The 23415-nt window shown below is 27.6% G+C and overlaps 2 protein-coding genes and 1 long non-coding RNA gene across 3 annotated transcripts in view; 1 reads left to right on the forward strand and 2 right to left on the reverse strand.

Annotated features, from left to right (window-relative positions):
* The window catches only part of LOC100747240 (long-chain fatty acid transport protein 4), a 30287-nt gene extending 19646 nt beyond the window's left edge, over positions 1–10641 (forward strand). Inside the window, exons 5-14 of the mRNA XM_012382659.3 lie at positions 2111–2261; positions 4106–4343; positions 7758–7992; positions 8061–8262; positions 8404–8596; positions 8957–9097; positions 9201–9338; positions 9507–9664; positions 9859–10012; positions 10327–10641. Coding sequence (XP_012238082.1) covers positions 2111–2261; positions 4106–4343; positions 7758–7992; positions 8061–8262; positions 8404–8596; positions 8957–9097; positions 9201–9338; positions 9507–9664; positions 9859–10012; positions 10327–10481 — 1765 coding nt within the window. The 3' untranslated portion in view covers positions 10482–10641. The remainder of the gene's footprint in view (positions 1–2110; positions 2262–4105; positions 4344–7757; positions 7993–8060; positions 8263–8403; positions 8597–8956; positions 9098–9200; positions 9339–9506; positions 9665–9858; positions 10013–10326) is intronic.
* Positions 10642–12969: 2328 nt separating this feature from the next.
* LOC117151355 lies at positions 12970–13700 on the reverse strand. Its single transcript, XR_004461211.1, has 2 exons — positions 13316–13700; positions 12970–13267 (listed from the first exon to the last, which is right to left on the reverse strand). It is a non-coding gene; the product is annotated as an uncharacterized LOC117151355 (long non-coding RNA).
* Positions 13701–13892: 192 nt separating this feature from the next.
* On the reverse strand, positions 13893–22667 carry LOC100742940 (general transcription factor 3C polypeptide 1). Its single transcript, XM_012382594.3, has 9 exons — positions 22089–22667; positions 21973–22058; positions 21543–21736; positions 19794–21470; positions 15578–19717; positions 14965–15473; positions 14636–14828; positions 14312–14399; positions 13893–14100 (listed from the first exon to the last, which is right to left on the reverse strand). Exons 2-9 carry the CDS (start codon positions 22055–22057, stop codon positions 13979–13981), a joined length of 7008 nt encoding a protein of 2335 aa, XP_012238017.1. The 5' UTR covers position 22058; positions 22089–22667; the 3' UTR covers positions 13893–13978.
* Positions 22668–23415: the final 748 nt, after the last annotated feature.

The following is a 23415-nucleotide window of genomic DNA, read 5'->3' on the forward strand; positions in this document are numbered from 1 at the left end:
TCTCTTTATATTTGTGACGACACAGTTAAAATCTCTTTATTAAAACCAATAGTACATTAAAGTATGACATTCGAAGAATATTGTATAAAATTTTCACGGAAAAATATTAAAAAATACAGCAATGACAGTAATTATTCGGAGGTATCTCGGAAAATTGCCGTGCCCCTGATAACATGGTGCTGGATCATCTGAAATCAAAAAATCAAAGTTTATTCGTTAGGTAACAGAGTTCCATAGGTAACGCTGAGAGGGTTTTTCGAAATTTCAATTTTTCACTTTTTTAGAACACTTTGAAGGGAAAATTAGCTGCAAATTTTCGCAAAGTCGGCTAATTTATCCCTGAAAAAAAAAATTGAAATTTCGAAAAACTCTCCCAGCGTTACCTGTGGAAGTCTGTTACCTAACGAATGAACTTTGATTTTTCGATTTCAGATGATCCAGCACCAAGTTATCAGGGGCACCGCAATTTTCCGACACCTCCGAATAATTACTGCCATTGCCGTATTTTTTAATATTTCTCCGTGAAAATTTTATACAATATTCTTCGAATGTCATACTTTAATGTACTATTGGTTTTAATAAAGAGATTTTAACTGTGTCGTCACAAATAATTCACAAAAATATGCCTTATTTTTGTACGAATTAACCTTACACCCCCCCTTAAATCAGATGGTTAAGTGGCTAGCATATTTATCTGATATAAATATCATTGGTATCAAAAACGTATTTTTACTTCTACGATTCATCTTGAAATTTCAAAAATAATTCAAATTATACTTGTGTCCGAATATTTTTCGGATCGATTTGTAGGTAAAATCTTAAGAGAAGCAGAAAATCCAAAGTTTATGTTGCATACGATGCTTTTAAAATATAATGCGTTGATGTATACCTACTCACAGTTCATAATGTTAATTATAATTGGTTACTATTAGTTATTGTAATTACTTGAATGATTACTTAAAAAATCTATTACTGCGAAATATTAATCCAATTTGAATCATAGATTAGACTCTAATTAAAATCAAATAATTAAAATTAATTGATTTTTTCCTACAATAAATATATATATTTCTTATTGTATAATATGAAGATAATCATCAATCACCTGAATCCTTGTTATCGTATAACTTTCATAGTTGACGCTGTACAATGATGATTTCATAGTTGTGTCTTTTTCTAAACATAACCATAATGACAATATAAGAACATGTTTACATATTTATAAAACTTACAAAAACTAATTTTAATACTGATATTCCCAATGCAAAGTATTTGTTCGTCATCGCGCATAATTATTAAGATCAAGTGAGAAATGTATGAGACGTGCATTATGTAATATGCATATTTTCTTTACCTAACAAGAATTTGCTACTAACCAATTTTCATTTTCTACTGTTGCCATTTTTTCAATATGTGCATTTGGTGTTAACAAATTACGCTATTTGTTTAGTGAACAAATCTCGGTTTCTTACATAAGGATGACAGTACAATTCAATTGAGTTGTATGTTCGCTGTTTAATTTACATGTAGTATTACATATATATATTAATTATGTGTGTAAATTGAAAATAATAAATGTAATAAAATAATATGATACAGTAATATATTTGCATTAATTGTTTGAGGTACTTAGAATATTTAATTACTAATATTTCGAATACGTATATTCTTAAACAAGATGCATTTATGAGCAAAATAAGAGATCACTGTAGTGATTAATTAATATTTTTACATTTAATTATAAAAATGGTAGAATATGATATCGATTGAGGGCCAGGATAAAAGAATAATGATATCAACCAATGACGATATCTTCTCCACTGTATTTCTCACTACGAAATACGCAACGAAGTATCGATAATCATGTTCTCCATTTTTGTTTTCGTAATGTATTTCACTCTCTTCAAATGAATTTATTTATTGTTAGAAAGTTTGAAAAAAATTTATAAATTTTAAAAAGTGGAGACTTATTTTTCAGTATAGACACTCTTCATAAAATTTAAAAATCTATTTTATGATTTATAAGCGAAATGTTAAAAAATTGTTTAATATACATACATATATATGTATTGATAAATGATTTTAACGTAAACATTTTTAACTTTTTCAGAGCTATAACACGGTATATAAAAGTTCTTTGGATTATCCGCAGTCACGAGAGGAAGAACAGAAGCATCGCCGATGTATTTCGACAACATGTTAGTCGGCATCCAAATAAAGTTTGTTTCATTTTTGAAGATCAAGAATGGACGTATCAACAGGTAAATTTTATCAAAATTCTTAATCATTCTTGCTCAAAAAGAAACTCAAAAATATCTGTTAACATAAATGTAGTTTATTCAGTCTCCTTATTATCATCCTTTTTTCTAATTAGTATTTGACAACTTTTGTTCTATTTTATTATTATTATTATATTATATATATTAATATTCGGCACGATTGAGTTTCATTTTCGATTTTCATTTTTTTCATATCTATTAATTATACTTTATAATAATACTATATGTTATTTAACTAATTAGTAAATTACTCAATCAGATTATTTTAATGATAGTTCAATCGTTTATATTTGCATTATATGAAAAGGTATAACGCGAAAGGGCAACTTGATAACAGCTATAATGATAAAAATGCGAGAGGATGTACATAGCTCTTATAAATAAGCTGGGATGAGATGAACAACGTAAAATATGACTCATTTCCTTTCCGTTCAGAAAATTGGACAACTTTTATGATTTAATAAATCTAAAATACTTTAACTCATGGGTTATTGAACCCTTCCTAAAAGATATCACATATTACAAATTCTATGCTAAAGATAAAATTAATCTTACAATTACACTCTCACTTATGATATATATAGAGATATAATTTTCGTCGTACGATGTAACCTTTAACTTCGGCAGTCATTATTTAATTAATAACATTTAAAAAGCTATGGTATAAGAATTCAAATGTTAGTATAGATAGTTTTCATTACGGATAACTAAGATAAATGTTTAAAATTTCTTAATGTGCAAAGTGCCATTGCTGATAACAGACATTTCTTTTTACTTTATTACAGATATAACTATTATGCTTGGTGAAATTATGCTTTGGTTACCATTTATCAGTAATCATTATCAATAACCAAAAGTTCTTTCCAGTTGCTTTTAGCTATCGTCATAGTGATTGTTAACGCTAGATACTGACTATTAGTAATTTTAATGAACATTAAAATTAACCAAGAACAATTTCCGACGTCAGTAATGATAACATACATAAATATTCATAAACTATCATTTACCTTTCAATATGGAAAATATGATATTAATGATTGTAGTAGCATAGTTTATATTCAGCCTGTTGGCCGCGAAAGGAACTTAGTTTACAATTATTTTTCCTATTGCCTTGCACTCTCACTTAATCACACACATCCATCCACTCACGCACACAATCTTATTTTACCCTTATTTTACTATTCCATGTCTACTGTCCAGCACTTAACTCTTAACTATTATATATATTATATATGTATGTCTATTATCTATAGCATAAGTCTTTACCTGCTTGTCTAGTCATAATATTAGACTTCAGATAAAAATACCTGAATACTAATTTTTTAATGATAACAGTTCTATCTAAGGGTATAAGTATAGTAGTTCAGAATGTTTCGCTATGGCTGGTAAAGTTGTTACCGTTACATAGTTAAATGCATACTTTTCTTTTGTCCATAAATGAACAGTTACATCTATACAATAATATCTTTCTAGTTTCCAAGAACTTTCATGTTCGAAGACCTTAAAACGTAAAAATGCAAATGGTTGAACAATCATTAATCTTTAAACCAAATAATTAAATTCCTATAAAGAGACGATAAATATTTACTTTTGATTATTAGCTTGTCATTAAGTTATACGTTTTGCTAACATTCATGTATTATTACTATAAATTGGCTAAAATGTCAGGATATCTATGAGTACTAATATTTAAAAATATACACAAATGTCAGATATACATTATGATGTGACATTTGTAACATTTGAAAATGTTCATATTTCTTTTTTCCTTTATTTTGTGTGGACATGTTACCCAGACTAATAAAATTCAATAAAATATTTTTCAGGTGGAGGATTATAGTAATAAAGTCGCCACGATATTCAAAACATATGGATATCGTAAAGGCGATGTCATTGGCATACTTCTGGAGAATCGGGTGGAATTCATTGCCCTTTGGCTTGGTCTGAGTAAACTGGGAGTAATAATACCACTTCTTAACACCAACCTTCGTAAAACTGCTCTTCAGCATAGCATCAATGTGTCCAAGTGTCAAGCTCTTATTTATGGAGCAGATTTCACCGATGGTAAGCGTAACAAAAATTATTTTTCAAATTAAAACTAAGGTTTTATTTATTCAAAAGTAATGTTTATCTTTCGATCCTTTCATTTCGATTGATTCATATTCATTCCTTAAGAATCGTGAAGTTTTACAGTAATAAGAAGATAAGCTTTTGGTATCTTTCGACATCTTCACGGATCTTCTTTAGCGTAAATTTATTTTCCGCTATAACTCCTTAGCTATGTAAAATGAAAAAAACATGCTTTATATAAAGATTGTTAGGTTTCATAACATCTATTCGAATATCTGAAAATGAATATTTCATCCCATTTAAAAAAGATAGGGCTAGCACCCTTTTCATCCTTAAAAAATTCACCTCCACAATGTCTTACACCCTAAAAAGGTTAGCCGCTCTGCTTCGTTTAACACCTGAAAATTTTAGGTTGATATCTGCAATGACTTTGGGTAAATAACTAACATTTTATCTGCCTAATAGCCCAATCCGTGTGATATTACATAGAAATGAATTTTTAGATATTTTTCCTTATAACGTTACTTATTTGTAATTGTTTCTAGTTTACAAACTTTTTAGGAACGGTTCTAATTAAAACCTTCCAAGACTTTCTCACCGTGTATAGTATACAATGATAACTTTAGTATTGTAAAATTTTTAATGTAATGTTTATATTCTTGTTTGAAAATTTTTCACATAAAACTACAGTAATAAATAATCTTAAAAATTTGTTTATTTATAATTCGTTACATGTTGACTCGAAATAACATGAATAACAGTTTATATGTTGTTACATTCTGTTTACGACAAAGTATAGCCTCACGATCCAACTGTCTTGTATATTGAAGCCGCAAACGGGGCCAGCTTGACGTAGTGAAAGGGTTAACAGTATAAAATATGCACATGGCCAAGTGCACGCTAAATAGTGCGTTTCGTACAAGTAGAATTTCATTCGTTAATTATCTATTATTTATTAATAATTCACGACAGAGAATTTGCCAATACTCAAGCATGAATATTTAAATTTAATATCTTTACTACTTTCAAATAAAATGTCACGCTAATTTATGGTGGCTTCTAAATTCTGTTCGCACGGTTACATTTAATAAAATATTTAAACAATCTATAAGTTAATATATAAATTTAACGAAGAAAATGACAAAAGAAGATTTATGTAATTATGGCTAATTATGAAATATTTTGTCTGATAAAGATTTCTTGTTCTCCGTTCCCCATATCTATCAGTTATCTCTACTAATTACTTAGGGAAAGCTATAATTGCCACTTATCTGTCTCCACTTATCTGTATTTTCATTTTAACACCTTATTTTTACATCGTATAGATATTTCTGATAATCTAACAAAAAACTATCATAAACGAGAGTGTTTGATTATCACTGAATTGGCAACAAAGTGCAATATTAAAAATTTCTTTTCTTCGATAAAAATTCAAAATCACTTTTATCTCTTTAAATAACATTATCTGAGTACTGATCGATATATGATATAAATTTGAGCAAGGTTCATTGATCGAATCAAAGAAAGGTCTAAATTCATAATCATTTTAAATTATAATCAAAAATAATCATTCTAAATACATCATTCATTTACGTTTATAAATATTTAATTCTATATACTTTTTGGGAAAAATTGCAGAAATTGGAAGATTTAGAATTTAAAATTAAATAAAGAATTAAGCATTATGCTTGTCGTAGTTTACATTTCAGATATAATTTATAACACATATAAATTAATACGTATATCGTTAAAATAATTTTTATCAATTTTAAGATCAATTGTTTCATGCTTTTTGTTGTTCGTACAAATTTATATAATTTGTCACCTCTTCGTTTGAGAATGAAACATGTATTTATTTTCCATTGCGTGTGGATCCTTTAAGCTAATAACTCTGGTCACAATGATTGAAGCAATAATAGGAAATAGAACTAACTACCCCAGAATGAAAGAAAATTGGGTGTTCGGTTGCGTGTCGTAGCCGATTGGACTCGAGTTCTATTTTATGAACGATTACATAACTCTAGTGGCTATATTACGTTTATCGTTATTGTCGATAAACTTCAGTTATGTTTGTGAAATTATTGATAACAATTATTACTTGCAATATTTCAATGCCAATGATTCGAAAAGAATTCTTAAGAATGTTTATCGTTATAAAGATTGCGAGGATTCTCTATAAAAATTTCTTACAGATCAAGAAATAATCTTTCATTATAATAATATAATTAGAAACAATGTAAATATACTGTATGAAATGTATTCTACAAAATTTTAATAGATCACATTTTGCGCTCTCTCGTTAATTTTTAAAAATTATTCTTACATTAATCTTTCTATTATAGTTATGTTATCGTTTATATCTATTTTCATATACAGCGTACGTCGTATGGTATTGTCACCTCGATTTACGTTAATATTATTAACGGTAGCAAAAAATGAATTAACATAAAGTTACATTCAAAATCGCCACAACTACAGGTCTAAATAAATATTTATAAATCCTGACACTTCGCAGATTTGAAGATGAAGATAAATGGCACGTGATTTTTTACAACAAAATTATAGTATATTTTACTCCAAGTAAAACCATCTCAAACCTAAATAATTTCCATCTCTGGTAAATTAATTGTAAAAAGATTCTAATAAGAATTTTTTAAATATGTATGTACATACGTACACATAAATTTTCCTAATTCAAGTATAAGCTATACTTAGATTCAAAACTATACTTAAGAATCATAAATTAGATTATCTTTTATTACATCAAAAACATTAAAAACTACTTAAATATACATTGTTTAAATGAATAGAAGATGGGTATTTTTAATGAGTAATTTTAAAATTTCGATGAACTTTGCTTCGATATAACTTTTAATGCACTGAACTTATTAAAACATATGACATGTTTATTACATAATTATGATGTAAGAGGAAAACCTAGTATGCATGGAAACATAAGGAGGAACAAATCGTTTATTGTCAGACATTGTACTCATGCACTTGCTTACTATTGATGTAAAAATTATGAAATTTTACGGTGTTCGGATTTTCACACATATTCTTCCTCTAACAAGAATACGAAAAATGTTGATTGTATAAAATATGAAGATATCTTATATGGAAAAGGACAAACTAAAAGAATTATATAAATAACATTCATACTTTTATCGTAAGCTTTCGATAATAAATTAATGAAATACGTACTTTCTAAAGTACAATCAAAAGTATAATTTTATTACGATAAAAGAATCGTATTCAGAATATGTTTGAATCATCGTGTAGAAGAAATTGTTTTAGCTAAACATTCTTAATTAATTTTACCTCGTTCCAAAAACTTTCATATTTATTAAAAACATATATTTTATATTTAGTAATTTATAATTATCTTATAATTATTAATTGTTTTAGCTATATCAGATATTATAGATTCTTTGGACCCAAAGTTTCCATTGTATAGAATCGGTAGTTTACCAAATTCAAAGACATCAAAATTAAATGACAATGACTTGGATACTCTTATGACCAACGTTTCTTCGGCTGCGCCAGTTTTTGAAGAAAAAGGTGCTTACCACGATCAACTAGTATATATTTTCACCAGTGGCACAACTGGTCTTCCAAAAGCAGCAGTTATAACCAATTCTAGGTAAGAAATATTAAAATTCTCATAAATTGTAATTAATGCTATTTAATTGATTTTCTAATTCGTTCTAGGTTTATGTTTATGGCAACTGGTATATTTATGTTGGCAAAGTTTAAGAGTTCGGATAGAATTTATACACCATTGCCATTGTATCACACTGCAGGTGGTGTAATGGCTGTTGGTGCAGCTCTTCTTCATGGTGCAACAGTTGTAATTAGAAAAAAATTCTCAGCAAGCGCTTATTTCGCTGAATGCATCAAATATAATTGTACAGTAAGTTCTATGCTTTTTAACTTTCTTCTATCGTTATTGAAAGAAAATAAATTTAAATTTCACTGCGATATTTATTCAAAAAGAGAATTAATCCTTGAAGAAATACGACTGTGAAAGCAAATAGATATAATTAACTTTTAGGTTGGTCAATATATTGGAGAAATGTGTAGATATATTTTAGCTGTACCTCCAAAACCGGAAGACAAGCAACACAAAATTAGGGTGATGTTTGGAAACGGTTTGAGACCACAAATATGGCGCGAATTCGTAGAGCGATTTAATATTTCACAAATTGCTGAATTCTATGGAGCAACAGAAGGCAACGCTAATATAGGTAGGAATTCCTATTATCTATACCAATCGTTAATAAAAATATATTGAAATTTACGACTATTTTGTGTACTAAATGACCAATCGAGTGATTAATTTTTTATTATTCTTAATAAATAATTTGCTTTATCCAATGAAATATTTAATGAATTGCAGTTTTAAATAAAGTAATGAATAATAGTAATAAATCTAGTCATGAATAATAAATAACAGAATTTTTATATGCTGTATAATGTACGTTTGTAAAAATATGCATATGCTCACACGATTAAGAAATATATATAATTTATAAAAAGTAGTTAAATATTTTATTAATGTATGTAGTAATTGTATGATATTAACATTTCATATCCTATTCTTCTAGTAAATATCGACAATACTGTTGGAGCTATTGGTTTTGTATCTCGAATTGTTCCATCAGTTTATCCTATTTCCATTATAAAAGTCAATGCTGACGGAGAACCTATAAGGAATGAGAAAGGTTTATGTCAATTGTGTAAACCAAGTAAGTATTTTCGTTAAATATAAATTAAAGCATTCACCTCACATTTTGAATTGTAATGAAACTATCTTTTTTTTCACCTTACAATTTCTTATATCATTTTCAGATGAACCAGGTGTTTTTATTGGAAAAATTATACCAAACAATCCATTCAGAGCATATTTAGGATATGTAGATCAGAAAGCATCAGAAAAAAAAATAGTTTATGATGTATTTACCAAAGGCGATTCAGCATTTATATCTGGTATAAATTTATTCTAACTTAATTGTAGAATATAAAATTTGTTAAGCAAAGCTATTTAATATTTCTGCGTTATATTTCTTTATTGCAACTGTTCCATTAGAATACAATAAATATTATAAACTACTAATACAAATAGTCATCTAAATTTTGTTCATTTCTTTCTTGCAGGTGATATTTTAATAGCAGATGAATTTGGTAATTTGTACTTTAAGGATAGAACAGGTGATACCTTTAGATGGAAAGGAGAAAATGTGTCTACATCTGAAGTCGAAGCTATTATCAGTAATGTTGTTAGTTATAAAGATTGCATTGTATATGGAGTTGAGGTAAATAAAATATTAAAAATAATATTCTATAATAGTTATTCTATTATTTTTTAATAAAGAATATTTGTTATATATGTCTTATTTATATATGTAGTATATGTATTACATATGGAATTTAATAAGTTTTAAATACTCTTTATTTCTGCACTATAAGTTTGTAGATTTAATTATATTTCCATACAATTTTTCGATAGATTCCAGGCCTTGAAGGTAAAGCTGGAATGGCAGCAATATATGATGAAAAAGCTACGCTAGACATTAATAAATTATCAGTTGATTTAAAGGAACATTTAGCAACTTACGCGGTACCTAGATTTATTAGGATTTTATCGAAAATTGATCTCACAGGTATTTTTGTATATATATCTCTATTAAACTCATTTGATAATCATATTAAAATCGTCTTTATCAATAGTCGTAAATTAATCATTTGTTATTTATGAATGTTATTTTAACTGTTTCAAAATTATACTTAAATTATAAAATTAATTGCTTATATAATATCTTTTATAAATATTTTTATTTTTATATCAATTTTTCATTCATATCTCGAAAAATAATACATTTCGTTATGCAGATTACACTCTTACTATTTTATAAATTAAATATAATAAGCTTAAACCATTCTAACTTAGAAAGGCCATTTTTAATCACTATTTCAGGCACATTCAAATTGAAAAAAAAAGATCTTGTAGATGAAGGATACAATCCAAATAGGATAGGAGATAAATTATATTATTTAAACGAAAAATCTGGATACCAATTGTTGACTACCGAAATTTATGACCAGATACAACAAGGGAAAGTTCGTTTTTAAATTCTGTCCTGTATTAAAAAGAAATCTCATGGGAACAATTTTTGCTGCAACTCTTTACGTATGAAGTGAAGAGGTTTTCCATCTTCATTATGTTAAATCAAAAAATTGCTTTGTGCTGGGGTAAATTGTAGCAGTAATTAAATTGTATAATTTTACACTATTATTTTTTATATATAATTTTTATATAAATTTATACTTTTTAGAATTCTCAATATATATATATAAGATACAAAATACGTCGCATTAAAGTCAGAATGAAATATTTTTTATTTAAAAAAGAAATGAACGTTATTTATTTTTCTGGGTTGGAGTTGTGCTTATTTGTACTACATATACGTAATAATATACATATATACACTATAATACATATTAGATACATTAATATAATATGTGTATATTATGACGTATGTCATTAAATCATCTTATATTAAAATTCTAAATTTATACGTCTAGCAATACATTCTGCATGAAAAATCAATGTTTTTATATACGTTTATGTAAATTAAAATTATATAAATATTTAAAAGAAACAGAGACTCTTATTTCAAACTTATATGAAGCTTGCATATGTAACTTAAAAAATTGTAAATGCATACAAGGTACTAATATAAAATTATACGTAACCGAAAGCACAAATAAAATATTTATTTTGTAACATAAACTGAATATAATTTTTCAGAAATTTAGGCGTTGTTAAAAGTATTGTTACAAATGTTGTACAATTGTTTTATGAATTCATAGTAATTACGAATATACATGTCATAGATCATATGAATAAATACAAATGTTGATTACTAATTTATTTAGTAGTTTCATCCTTGATCTGGTTTTCAGAAGTTGATGGCATACTTTCCAAACTCAATACATTAACACTACTTATTAGATACTATGTCTCTTAAGATAAAAATCTTACAAACAATTTTTGTAATTTCTCATCCAAAATTACACATACAAATAAAATCATTCATTACTATTTGCGCGATCACTCTTGCAATTAGTGAAAATCAATTTAAAAATTCGTTTCAAATAAAATCAAAATGATTTAAAAATATTTGTATATTAAAATCAAGCCTTTGTACTCTGCCCAAATTTATTAAAGCTAATAATATAAACATAAATGATCACTGCTGCGGAATTAATCATTCCGATTATATTATTAAATTCTTTTAAAATATATCCTATTTTATTTTACATAAAACCACTGTTATTAAGACTGATTCATGATTCATTTGAAATTTAAAGGAACTGAATCATTCTGTTACTTTGGTTTTGAATAAAAAAGATCTCATAATATCCTAAAACTTTAAACTTCTTGTATCAACAATTTAATATATCTTCATTACTAAAAATAATGAAAATATTCATATACGTCGTTACATTCATCGGTATAATACTCTAACAATATTTGTAATTACTCAAGACACTCCATAAAAAATTACTCCATAAAAGTTGTTGCCCGAAAATTGTTGTTAATTTTGCTTACAACAGCTAAGTACATTATGCTACAATGGTCGATATGAAGACATTCTATTGATTTAGAAAATGTCATTATGTAAATAATCGTTATGTCGAAACCTTCCTATAAATATATCTAACATTAGTAAGGAAATCTTCATTTCATAATTTCATTTTTCTTGTAAACTATTTCTATTAAAAAGTTCTATTTAAAAAAATCTAATACAATTCTATATAAAAGATATGTTTAAAAGCATATGATTCATTAAACAAAAAAGGAACATATGTTCCCATTCAGCTTTGAAAATTACCTAGAAAATATTTATTTGATCTTTGGAACCATACAACTTTAACCCAAATCTTCTCACAGATAACAGTTTTTATGTAAGTCAAGGTGATAACATAAACTTTGTATAATATATAACTTATAGTACATTCATTTACAATTATTATGCATTTATAATTTGTAATAATAACATTTATAAAGATATGTTGTACTGTACCTATATTTTACTATATATTGTTATTGTTATATCATGTAAGTCTATATAAGTATATTATTGTTAATGTTATTACACCAAAAAGTGATACATTTATTATTAAAAAATTTCCACAATTAAAATTTGAGATAAAAATATATTTACATGATTAATATAAATATTTTTCAATATAGCAAACATTATATCATAATTATCACATTATCTCCCAATTATATTTTCTAACAAAAATCGAGAAAATATTTTTTATTCAAAATAATTCGTTTATATAAGTATCTGTTACGTTAATCTTAATTTATGTATTGATTAAATTCTTTTGTGATTTTATTACATATGAAAATATGGCTACTGGTGTACAATTATTATGACTGGTTATTAAAATTACATATTTTATAAATATTTTGTACTTTTATTAATCTTTAATATTATTGCAAGCTTTGAATTTATTATATACATGTATTAATATACCTAATACATAACATAACATAAAATATATATTACATTATATAATTTAATTACATTTAAAACCCTTTGCACTCGAGAGGCGACTCTCAGTCGCCACGGCGTTCCGTACTGCAATTCCTGTGGCGAGTGAGAGGCGACAGTCCCTGTTTATGCTAGATTTCAACATCTCCAATTGGTGAGAGTGCAACATTGGTTCTAAATTGATTCCTTAGCTCTTTATGTCTTTTGTTAGAAAGCGTAAAGTGCTAGATTTTAAAATGGAGATAAAATATTTAATCTCAAATCCCTTCGAAACTATTGTTCGGACAACGTCTCCAACGTTAGATCGGATTCAACGACGGATGGCAAAATTATTATAGCTTAGAAACCCTAAAAAAATGGTTTACGGAAGTGAAATTAGCTCAAATGAAGATGAACTTGATTTTGAACTATTGAAAAATGGGATCAGTTATATTCAAGAATGCAATCTTGGTGAATGCTTTATAAATTATCATACAAAAAATACAAAAATTAATATTACTATATAATTAATACATAATAAATAATATTAGTAGATATAGATAAATTATTAGAATATCATGTTTTTGTAAGTTAATTTGTATATAAAATCATTTTACGCTAGCTGTAAGACACGCGTCACATATACGCCAAATCATTTAGAGTAGCTGCTACGCCCGACCGAAAAAGTTCTTGAATGCAGAGTTAAAAAAATATAAAATGTAATGTTATATAATCTTAAAATAAATATGATTCTTTTATCTGTGTATTTTCTAATTTTCTTATTAGGAGAAATAAGTACGTTTAATGTTAAAATTATTTATCTATCAACATATTATTTTACAACATAATATTTTGCACACTAAATACATTTATTTTAAATATTAGATACTTCAATATTTCATGATTATTATATTTAAATAAAAAAATAAAAAACAATGATGTAGCTTCATTGAAATAAAAGCTCCATTTTCAACAAATTAACAAATTAGTAATTAACAAAAGTTATTACAAAATAAAAATTCTATGTGTAATATATCAGTCTAATTCATTCTTTAAACTTCAATAATTTAATTTTGCTAGTTATGTAATAAAATCTGTACTATACATTTTGGTACTTAAAAATATTCCGAATTTTATCATTGCTCCATTTGTAGGTTCAACGAAAATATCTTCATCAATAGCCCAATCATTATTTACAATCTCTAGAAAAAAATAATAAATAAATCAATTCAATTTGTATATAACATACTAATGAAAATATTGTTTAATTGTAAAAACCTATACATTTTTAACAAGCTATATAAAAAATATAAATATACAATTTAAATACATTAAACAGCCATATTTAATGACTCTGAAAGGAAGTAAAGGTAAAGAAGAAATGTTATTTTTAAAACAGCAGTAAGCACTTACTTGGTTTAACTTGTGATGGCTTTGAAAATAATGTCACATGTGATTCTTTCAAGAGTATTTTGTCCAAGCATCCCAACTTTATCAATATCTGCAAAGAATATATCAAATATCTCTCAAAAAAATAAATTTTATAAAATTTAATAGAAATACAAACTACATAAAATATTTCCATAATTATACACATAAATATGAACAATATTCTACTATAAAACCAACACAACTACCTCATAAACATATTATAAGACATTATAAAAATTTTATTATAGAAAGCAGAAAGGCAAAATTATGTAGTGATATATGAGTACTAAGAAAGATATAACTTACCTCGACTAATTCTCGTGTATGATATGGTTGCAGAGCAGGGACAAATCTATTTTGTATTTTTAATAACGATATACCCGGATGTGTTAAACAGTATGACAAAATTGATCCCAACATACGATCAAGTACCCTACGATTTAAAACACCATCTACTCGAATCCATGGTTTTATAGCTACCTTTATTTCTTGTTTGTTACTGAAACATAAATGAGGCATATTTAAATATCATCTACTCTAACATCTTGAATAACTTGACTGTATTTAAAATAAATATTGAAATGAATAAATTTGAGTTTAATAAATTTTAACTTTCATTGTATAACTCCATTTACTTCAAATCTAACTGTTTCACATCTTTAAGTTTATCTTTCTGGGGTAGTAATTTAATCCTCTTTCTTGATATCCTTTTCTTCATCTCTGTGTTGTATTCTTCATCGCTATGACTAGATGTATCTCTAGTGGAATCTTCATTCATATTTTCATCATTGTCTTTTGTCTCTGACTGAATATTTTTTTCAGCTATATTTTCACCAGCAATTTTGAATGATTCATTTTCTAATGGTATAGTAAGATTTTGTTTGATTTCTTCTATCATAGTTACATCATTATCTTTGTCTAATGCTTCTCCAGATTCTGTCACATACACAGTTCCTTTAGGCATTGGTATAAGCGATTCTTTTTCAAGACGGCTTATTTTATATGAATGTATTAGCCAAGAATCAGCATAACGATGATGTATATATCGAACCGTAGTTACACCGGACCGCAGGAATAGATGATTATTGGTAAGAAAAGAAACGATTTGGTATACATTTTCTCCTAATGTATCCTCAAATTCATCCTATCAAAATGAATAAAACAATAATTAACTAATGTAAGATACTTTATTTGCAAGATGCAAATTCTATTTGTTTTAAAATAAAATGTAGATATATTTTTACTTACTATCAACTCTTGGATAGTAGCTCCAAGTTCTTTTTTATCACATACAAATTTAAATATTGCTTCCATATTGTTCAAATCCATTGAACAATTATTGGGCAATTTTTTTTTGAAATCAGAATATGAAATACCATCTTTAGGGTAAACTGCAAATTTATTTATTTCTTGTATTAAGTCATTTATAGCATTTAATCTTAAAGGTAATAGATCTGAGGGTATTGATAGATCTTTAAAGACTTCAGTTTTGTCAATTTTTTGTGAGTTTGATCGATATAAAGAATAATAAACTTTGAACATATTTACAACAAAATATTCATGTGCATGATGACTATCTGCTACTGTGAGTTCGCTTAATTCTTCTCTCATTCGCAATAAAGCTATACGAGTGTACCGCTTGTGTACATCTGAATCATCAATCTTGCAGTATGAATTCAAATAACTCTGTTCTGTTGGAATATTTTTTAGGATATCACTAACAAGTGTAAAACCATTTCCACTGCTCTTTTTTGGTTGTAAAGAAACTTCACGTTCATTATTCGAAATATATTGTTCATTACTAGATTTTACATCATTAATTTCAATTGTTTCTTTTGTAGAATGTTCTCTTGAATCTTCATTTTGTGTTTTATTTGGTGTTTCAATCAAAATGATATCATTTCTTCGTAATGCTTCTTCATTCTCTTCTGCATCTACAATTTTATGATCTAATATTTTTTTCTTTTGAGCAGGTTTACCTAAATCAAACATGTCTTCATTATCATTCCTTCGCCTTTTTCTCTCAGATGTAATTAATTTATTTTCTTTGTCCGTATTCAATTGAAGGTCTAAATGGAATGAAGATGAATTTTCAATATTTAACATTCTATCTTCATCTTTACTACTTGTACTTTCCAATAATAATACAGGATTATGTTGTACATGAATCACATTTTCAAATTCAGGCAGTTTATGTAAACTTTCGCCAGTATCTCTTACTTGTACCGTACTATCTATTTTAGGATTATCAACAGTACATATTTTATCTTCTTCTGTTTCCATCATTGAATCCTCATCACAAAGTGTTGAACGCTTGACATCGTCATTGTTTAACTCAATTTTAATTCCATCTTGAAATTTAATTATATTTTGTCTATCATCAATTACATTACGACCGTTCTCCTCATCAATATTGAAATTTATTTCGTCACAATCAGTAAAAGGTTTCGAATCTTTGAAATTTGTTTCCTCATTTTCAAATTCTTGTAAATGTGTGTTCTTCTCTGTATCTAAATCCGAGAAACCATCTTTATCTGATTTTCCATCAACATTATGTACATCATTATAATGTATAGTAGCAGTATGGGCATCAAAGCTTTTGTTGTCATGCTTTTCAAGATCAATCATTGTACCACTGTTTTGCAAAGAAAATTCTTTTATAAATTTCAAATTATCCAAATTAGCCAATATATCTTGATATCGTTTAGCTATTCTAAAGTATGTTTCATCTTTTTCTTTTAATCTAGGATCAAGCATTATAACTTGATCAGGTATTTCAATATCAAAATCTATTTTATCTTGTACAATATAATCATGTATCGCTCCTATTAAACCACCAGTAATCGGGAGTATTTCAACGCCATTAAAATTATCTGATGTTTTGCTTTGATCATTCATTTCATTATGACAATACCAATTACTAAGTTTATAGAAAACATCATATGATTCTTTGAATAAAGCATATGGCCATTTAGTATGAAATTTATATATATAAGTATTACTTAATTGATACTGAGAACTACTCATCGGCATATAATTACCGTGTTTTCTTATATTAGGCAAGTGATTCTTTTTAATGGTAACCATTTGATCACTATGAATTTTTGTCAGAGCATTTCTTAACAACATGTCAGGATATTGTTGATATATTTTAAATAATTGATATGTCCAGGATCTTCTATCTTTTCCACAACACATGGAACTATTAATGACAGAATTTACGACTGCAGAGTGTATGTCATTGATATTTTGAATATCTTTTGTGAAACCACGATTATAGAATGGTTTTGTAGGATGTACAACTTTGTAAAATAAATTAAATTCTTGCACTGTTTTTGGTACAGGCAGTGGTTCTTTAGATCCACCATCTGAGATATCATAATACTTCCTTGCAATGTAGGCAACAAGTGATTTAAACGCCTCTGTAACTTGCTTCTCATATTCAGGTGAGCTTTTATGTCCTTCTTTGAGTTTATTCACAATACCACCAAACCGCTTTTTAAGGAAAAAATTCTGTTTGAGTTCTTCAACTCCTAAAGCAACAGTATCAACGTTTCGTTGTTGTCTGAGCATATATAAAAGTCGTCGTTGACAAGCTTTTGACGTTTTGTTGTGTGAACTGTATGAATATGACCGTAGCACGTCTCTTACTGTAGAAAATGTTATTGCTTGTTTACGTGGATTTGGACAAAAATATACCATAGCGACCTTACAAACAAGCAAAATCTTATCCTCGTATGGTTTCCAGTTTACTCGTAACTTGTGCATCCGTTGCAATGCTCGATAATCAACCTCGTCATACTTTGTTCGTCTTTTACCACTACATTTACGAGGCTGTACTCTTCTAACATAGGATTTTTGCTTCGTGCTTCGCTGATACGTCAACGCTTCATATTTGTTCTGCTGATCCAAATCTTCATTATTTTTAGTTTGTACCTTCTTTTTGAATTCTGTTGCACTTAAAGAAGGAGGCCCAGATACTGTTTTTAAACCAGAAAATTCAGTAAATCTAAGAGGTTTTGCCTTTATTTTAGAAAGATACGAATCTCTTTCATAAACTATATTCTGCTGTTTCCTTTTCTGCCGGACTTCAAAATTAGAAAAACCCCAATTCCAATTTCTTTTAAGATAAGCAAAACATGCTGAATCTGTTCCAGCAGCACCTTTGCGATCTCCAGGTACTTTGCCAGTATCAAATTTGACAGCTTCTTCTGGAGAGCGAGCTACCAATGATTGAATCATATCAACTTTCTTATTCAAATCCTCTAACACTATATCTTTTCCTTCAACAACAAGTCGTCCGCCTAAAGGCGTATTCATACATGTATTCCACATATCATACCAGTATTTCTCAACTACCTGAATTTCGGTAAAGTTATATTTGATTACAAGATACTGTTTATCTTCAATTACATGATAACTAGGAGTAGAAGATGTTGTATCCAGTAATTCAGTACGACGATTCACATAAATAAATACTTGATCCTTCTCTTTTAATTTTTGTGGTCCAAACTGTACCAATCCAATATAACATAATCTTGTTACAGTTTCATGAATATGGAATACATACTTCCGTGCATAGAACAAAGAATTTCGAATATCAACTGGTAAATCTCTAACTAAATAATGTTTCCGAATAGGATGATTTATATATTTGTCCATTTCTGGTATTGTAAATGAAACATAATGAATCTTCAAGAATATCGATAAAGGAAGTCGTAAAAGAAAGTCACACATTAATGTCCATCCTCGAGGCCAACCATTATATTGTGGCAAAGGCGGAACAAACATTTTCCAGCTAATATCTTTAGTATAAATCGTACTGAATTCCTCTGTTAACTCTTCTGTAATGTTAAAATCATTATCTCGTAAAATTTGTATTTGTTCCGCTTTAGAAAGAGTTTGTTCACCAGGATGTTCATAAACCAAATAAAATAAAAAGATATGTAATGCTTTCATACGAAGAAATTTCGGACTATATCCGTATTTTCTTGATATTCTAGAATTACATTTAGAACTTGTTGGTATTATTGTAGATTGTTGAAATGGAGATTGATCAGTTTCAAATTTGTGTGCATCATTAACATCTTTGTTTAATACAAATTTTGTTGTATTTTCTGTATGTTTCAGAGACGATTTAGGTCTTTGAGAAGTCATGAAAAAGAATTTCAATTTTGCTTGTTCCACAGTTGACTGAATAATGGTACTATTAACATCAATGTTTGGATCACATATATATGTTAAATGTTTCTCTTTACCATTTCCACTCAGAGTTATTTTTATATATTTCACTAAATTATCTTTTGCAAGCTTTTGTAGCAATCTTATTAACGATTTTTTATCGATTTTTACATCATACCCTTCTTTATCTTCTTCCTCATATATCATCTAAAATTAAATGAGAAGCGATTAATAAAAATGATTAAAAAGCAAACATATTACATAATTACTTATATTATATTACCTTCATTAACTTTGTCATATCATCAATGATCCGATGTTTTTTAACTGATTCCATAATCATATTAGCTCTTCGCAATATTCTATATGTAATATTTGTCACACTTTTCTTCTCACTATTTTGTATATCTTCCATAAATCCATATGTTTCATTTTCTGGTTTTTCTTCATTTGTTGATTTAAAAACTTTTATGTCAACTTTTATATTTTTATATGCAGCTACTGTCTTTTCATTCTTTGATAATTCAGAAATTTGTAGTAACATATTATTAGAGAATGAATTTTCTTTTTTCATTTGAACTTTATTGATTTTATCCAATAAGTAGTTAGAGAAAATGCATTTATATCTATTTGGGCGTTTTGTTATACGATATTTATATAATATACGATTAACAACATAAAACGTTTTTTGTAATTCTACTCTGTCAGCGTACAACCGTTTTTCTGGTAGGTCATCCTTATTAACAATATCAGATTCAACCACCTTTTCTACACTCTCCATTTCATCATTAATAACAGTATTTTCTTCTTCCTTTATAATCGTTTTAGTTTTTTCCAAGCTATCACTTTCAGTCGTAATTTGCTTTGTAAGTTCTTTAATTTTATGCATTTCTTTCTCAAACTGTTTACTTAGCTTACTAGCTTTCTCATACCTTTTCGATACATATTTTGCAAGCCTTTGTCTACCAACGTCACTCATATAAGTAGCAACAATATTCGTTTTAACTATGTTTCGCAAAATCGTCCGTGATTGTAATTTCGTTAATCCCATTATTTTAGCCAAACTTCCTTGGCATACACCATCAATTCTATTATCTTCAATTATTGTATTTGCTTGTTTCAAATATGGCACACCATATCTATGATTTGAAATATTTATCTCTTGAGATTCATCTTCATCTTGTATTTCATCTTTATTCCATGCTTCAAGGATATTAATATTTGGTACTAATAACTGTGCTACTTTAATTTTCTTCTCCTTTGTAGAATCATTTTTTTGCTGCCATTCTTCTGGTGATGCTTTAGGATATAAAGTTCTATATGGTATTCTAATATCTGTTTTTACAACTTTTTGGAAAAATGAAGTTTTAAACAATTTGCTTAATGCTTTTTCAATTTGCAGTTCACGTTTTATTTCATCATATTCTGCAACATAATTGGGTTTTGATTTAAGAATTTTGATAACTTCTTCTGCCAAGAAAATCATTTTTGGTTTTCTTTCAACAAAAAACCTTGGAAGATGTAACAGACTTCCATTACAACCATAATTATCACTTTTCTGATGATGTATTTGTTTCGTTATTAGCTTATAACGTAATAAAAATTTTCGAAGATAAAATAAGCTTTTAGAATCTTCTTTTAGTGCACTGAGACTAAGTTTTCCCTGAGTAACTTCGCCATGATATCGTGATCTACCTACTCTTTCTAAAAAACAATACTGTTTTATATTTAATTCAAGTATTGGAGATATTTCATCCCCCATTAGGGCATGATTTCTAGCACATTGTGATGCAACAATAACTAATTTTTGTCCATATCTTTTAGTAACTTCTTCTAAGCTAAGGTTCCTTACAAGTCCTGTGATATCTTCCCGAGTATTATAAGTAGAACAAGATCCTTTAATACCATTTGCAACATCATTCACAGGACAATGTGGATAAATATCTGGAGGTACATTTTCCTATTCAAATGTATAATTTCTTACAAGTCTGATAATTTACTAGTTTATTCGAATTTTGGTCAAGATACTTACTGGTTCCAATATGATACCTAAATCAGGATCCACAAACTGATAGCGATCGAAAATTACAAGTGGTTCCCTTGGAGTTTCTAATTTGTAAAATGTAAATTCTCTGATCTGTACGCATATTGACCATATCTGAGTCATGAATGATCTTGGGAATGGTAAAGGATTGTGAAGTCGATGAGCTAAACGTAACCATAGTGCTGAAATGAAAAAAAGTTATAAATTACAAGACATATTTATTAAATTTATTTATTTAAAATAAAATTTAACTCACTTTTATTTAAAAAATAATATTTATGAAAGTTTAGAAATTAGACGTGACGGGTAATATAAAGACACTAAATTAATATGTATATATTATCCGAGAACTTTTTACTTTCACAAAATAAAAAGATTATGTACATATATTCTAGTAAATATTAATATTTATACTAACCTTCTATAGTAATTCCATCCAAACCTTCCAATGCAACCTCGTCGATTATTGAATCTACTAAATTAATTGATGAATATGACACCATATTAATTATATTTGATTAATATTTGACACTGTTCAATTAAACTTTAAAATATACAATACATACAATACAAAAAATATTTCGTATTTTCATTACACAGTTTAAATATCACATGTAACACATGACTGATACATCTTGTCATAAACAGTAAGGTAGCGCTAGGTAGTACATTACATGTATGTGTATGTGTGTATAGTCCCACAGTAGGTAGATATAGTCTACGGTCGCATGCACAGGTCTGGAAACTCCTGTGGTGGGAACACGGTGTAATAGATTTTACATCGTAAGTAAGACTAGTTCCAAATTTGAGGATAGAAAATTTTTTGTATTGTCCATCATATACCGGGCGCTAATGTCGAGTAGTCAAAACAATTTCAACCAAGTAACGCTTGGTGGAATTCAAGCGAATTCTTTATAATTTTTATAGTGCTTCGTAAGTAGATATGCATTATTTATGCATAAATAATTCTATTTATAGTTAAAATTTGCTTAAGAGGGAGCAAAAAGATGATCTTGTGTCTTCTACTGTACTGACTACTCTGTGGTAGCGCCGTTGGTGGCGATTTTGAGAAGCGCCACATAATCGTGACATCCCTCACCACAGAAATTTCAAGATCTGCGTGCACAACCGTGGATTCCTCAACACGGCAGTTTCAAGACTTGCATGTACGACCGTGGTATAGTCTATCCAGCGAAACGAGATAATAAACGTAAACAAAATTTAATTGCTGAGACTACAACTATTGGTAGCATCAAATTTTGTTTACGTTTACTACCTCATATCGTTGGACAGACTATATACTGTTTTATCAATATATACGTACATATATATACATATTAGAAATTCCTATACCAATAGTCGGATGGTTTTGCAATTTTCGTTGCAAATGATTTAAAAAGATCCATTCAATAATGTCTTTAATAATATTCTTCGGCAAAAAGTTGCCATCATAAGCAACGATGTGATTAATAATAATAATAATAATAATAATAATAATAATAATAATAATAACAATTTATCTTTCAACCTTTTGGCCATGAAAAGGGATTCGGTTTACAACGGTAATTACTTTTATTTTCCTTGCTCTCTTAATCATAAATCCTTAATTTCCGATACACACTCCCTTTATCTAACTATTTAATTATTAATCCGGTAATTAACTAGCTTCTGTATATTCTATGCTGACAAACTTCTCTATTTTTTATTTATATGTATATTGTACAAAGATATAAAAAAAGTAGTATATTTCAATTACAAGACATATTATAATAAACGTAAGCTATAAAATATTTTAATGAAATATATTCAAATCATAAATTTTCTTTTGATATATTGTAATAGATTTGAAAGGAAATTGTGA

Source organism: Bombus impatiens, unplaced genomic scaffold (assembly GCF_000188095.3).
Source record: "Bombus impatiens unplaced genomic scaffold, BIMP_2.2 scf_0155, whole genome shotgun sequence".
Lineage (NCBI taxonomy): Eukaryota > Metazoa > Arthropoda > Insecta > Hymenoptera > Apidae > Bombus > Bombus impatiens.

Coding starts and splice junctions, on each gene's coding strand:
- LOC100742940 (XM_012382594.3), bottom strand. CDS start 22,057: ATGGTGTCATATTCATCAATTAATTTAGTAGATTCAATAATCGACGAG. Junction 21,471..21,542: donor TAGGTATCATATTGGAACCA/GTAAGTATCTTG, acceptor ACATTTGAATAG/GAAAATGTACCTCCAGATAT. Junction 14,829..14,964: donor GTGAAACAGTTAGATTTGAA/GTAAATGGAGTT, acceptor TTTATGTTTCAG/TAACAAACAAGAAATAAAGG.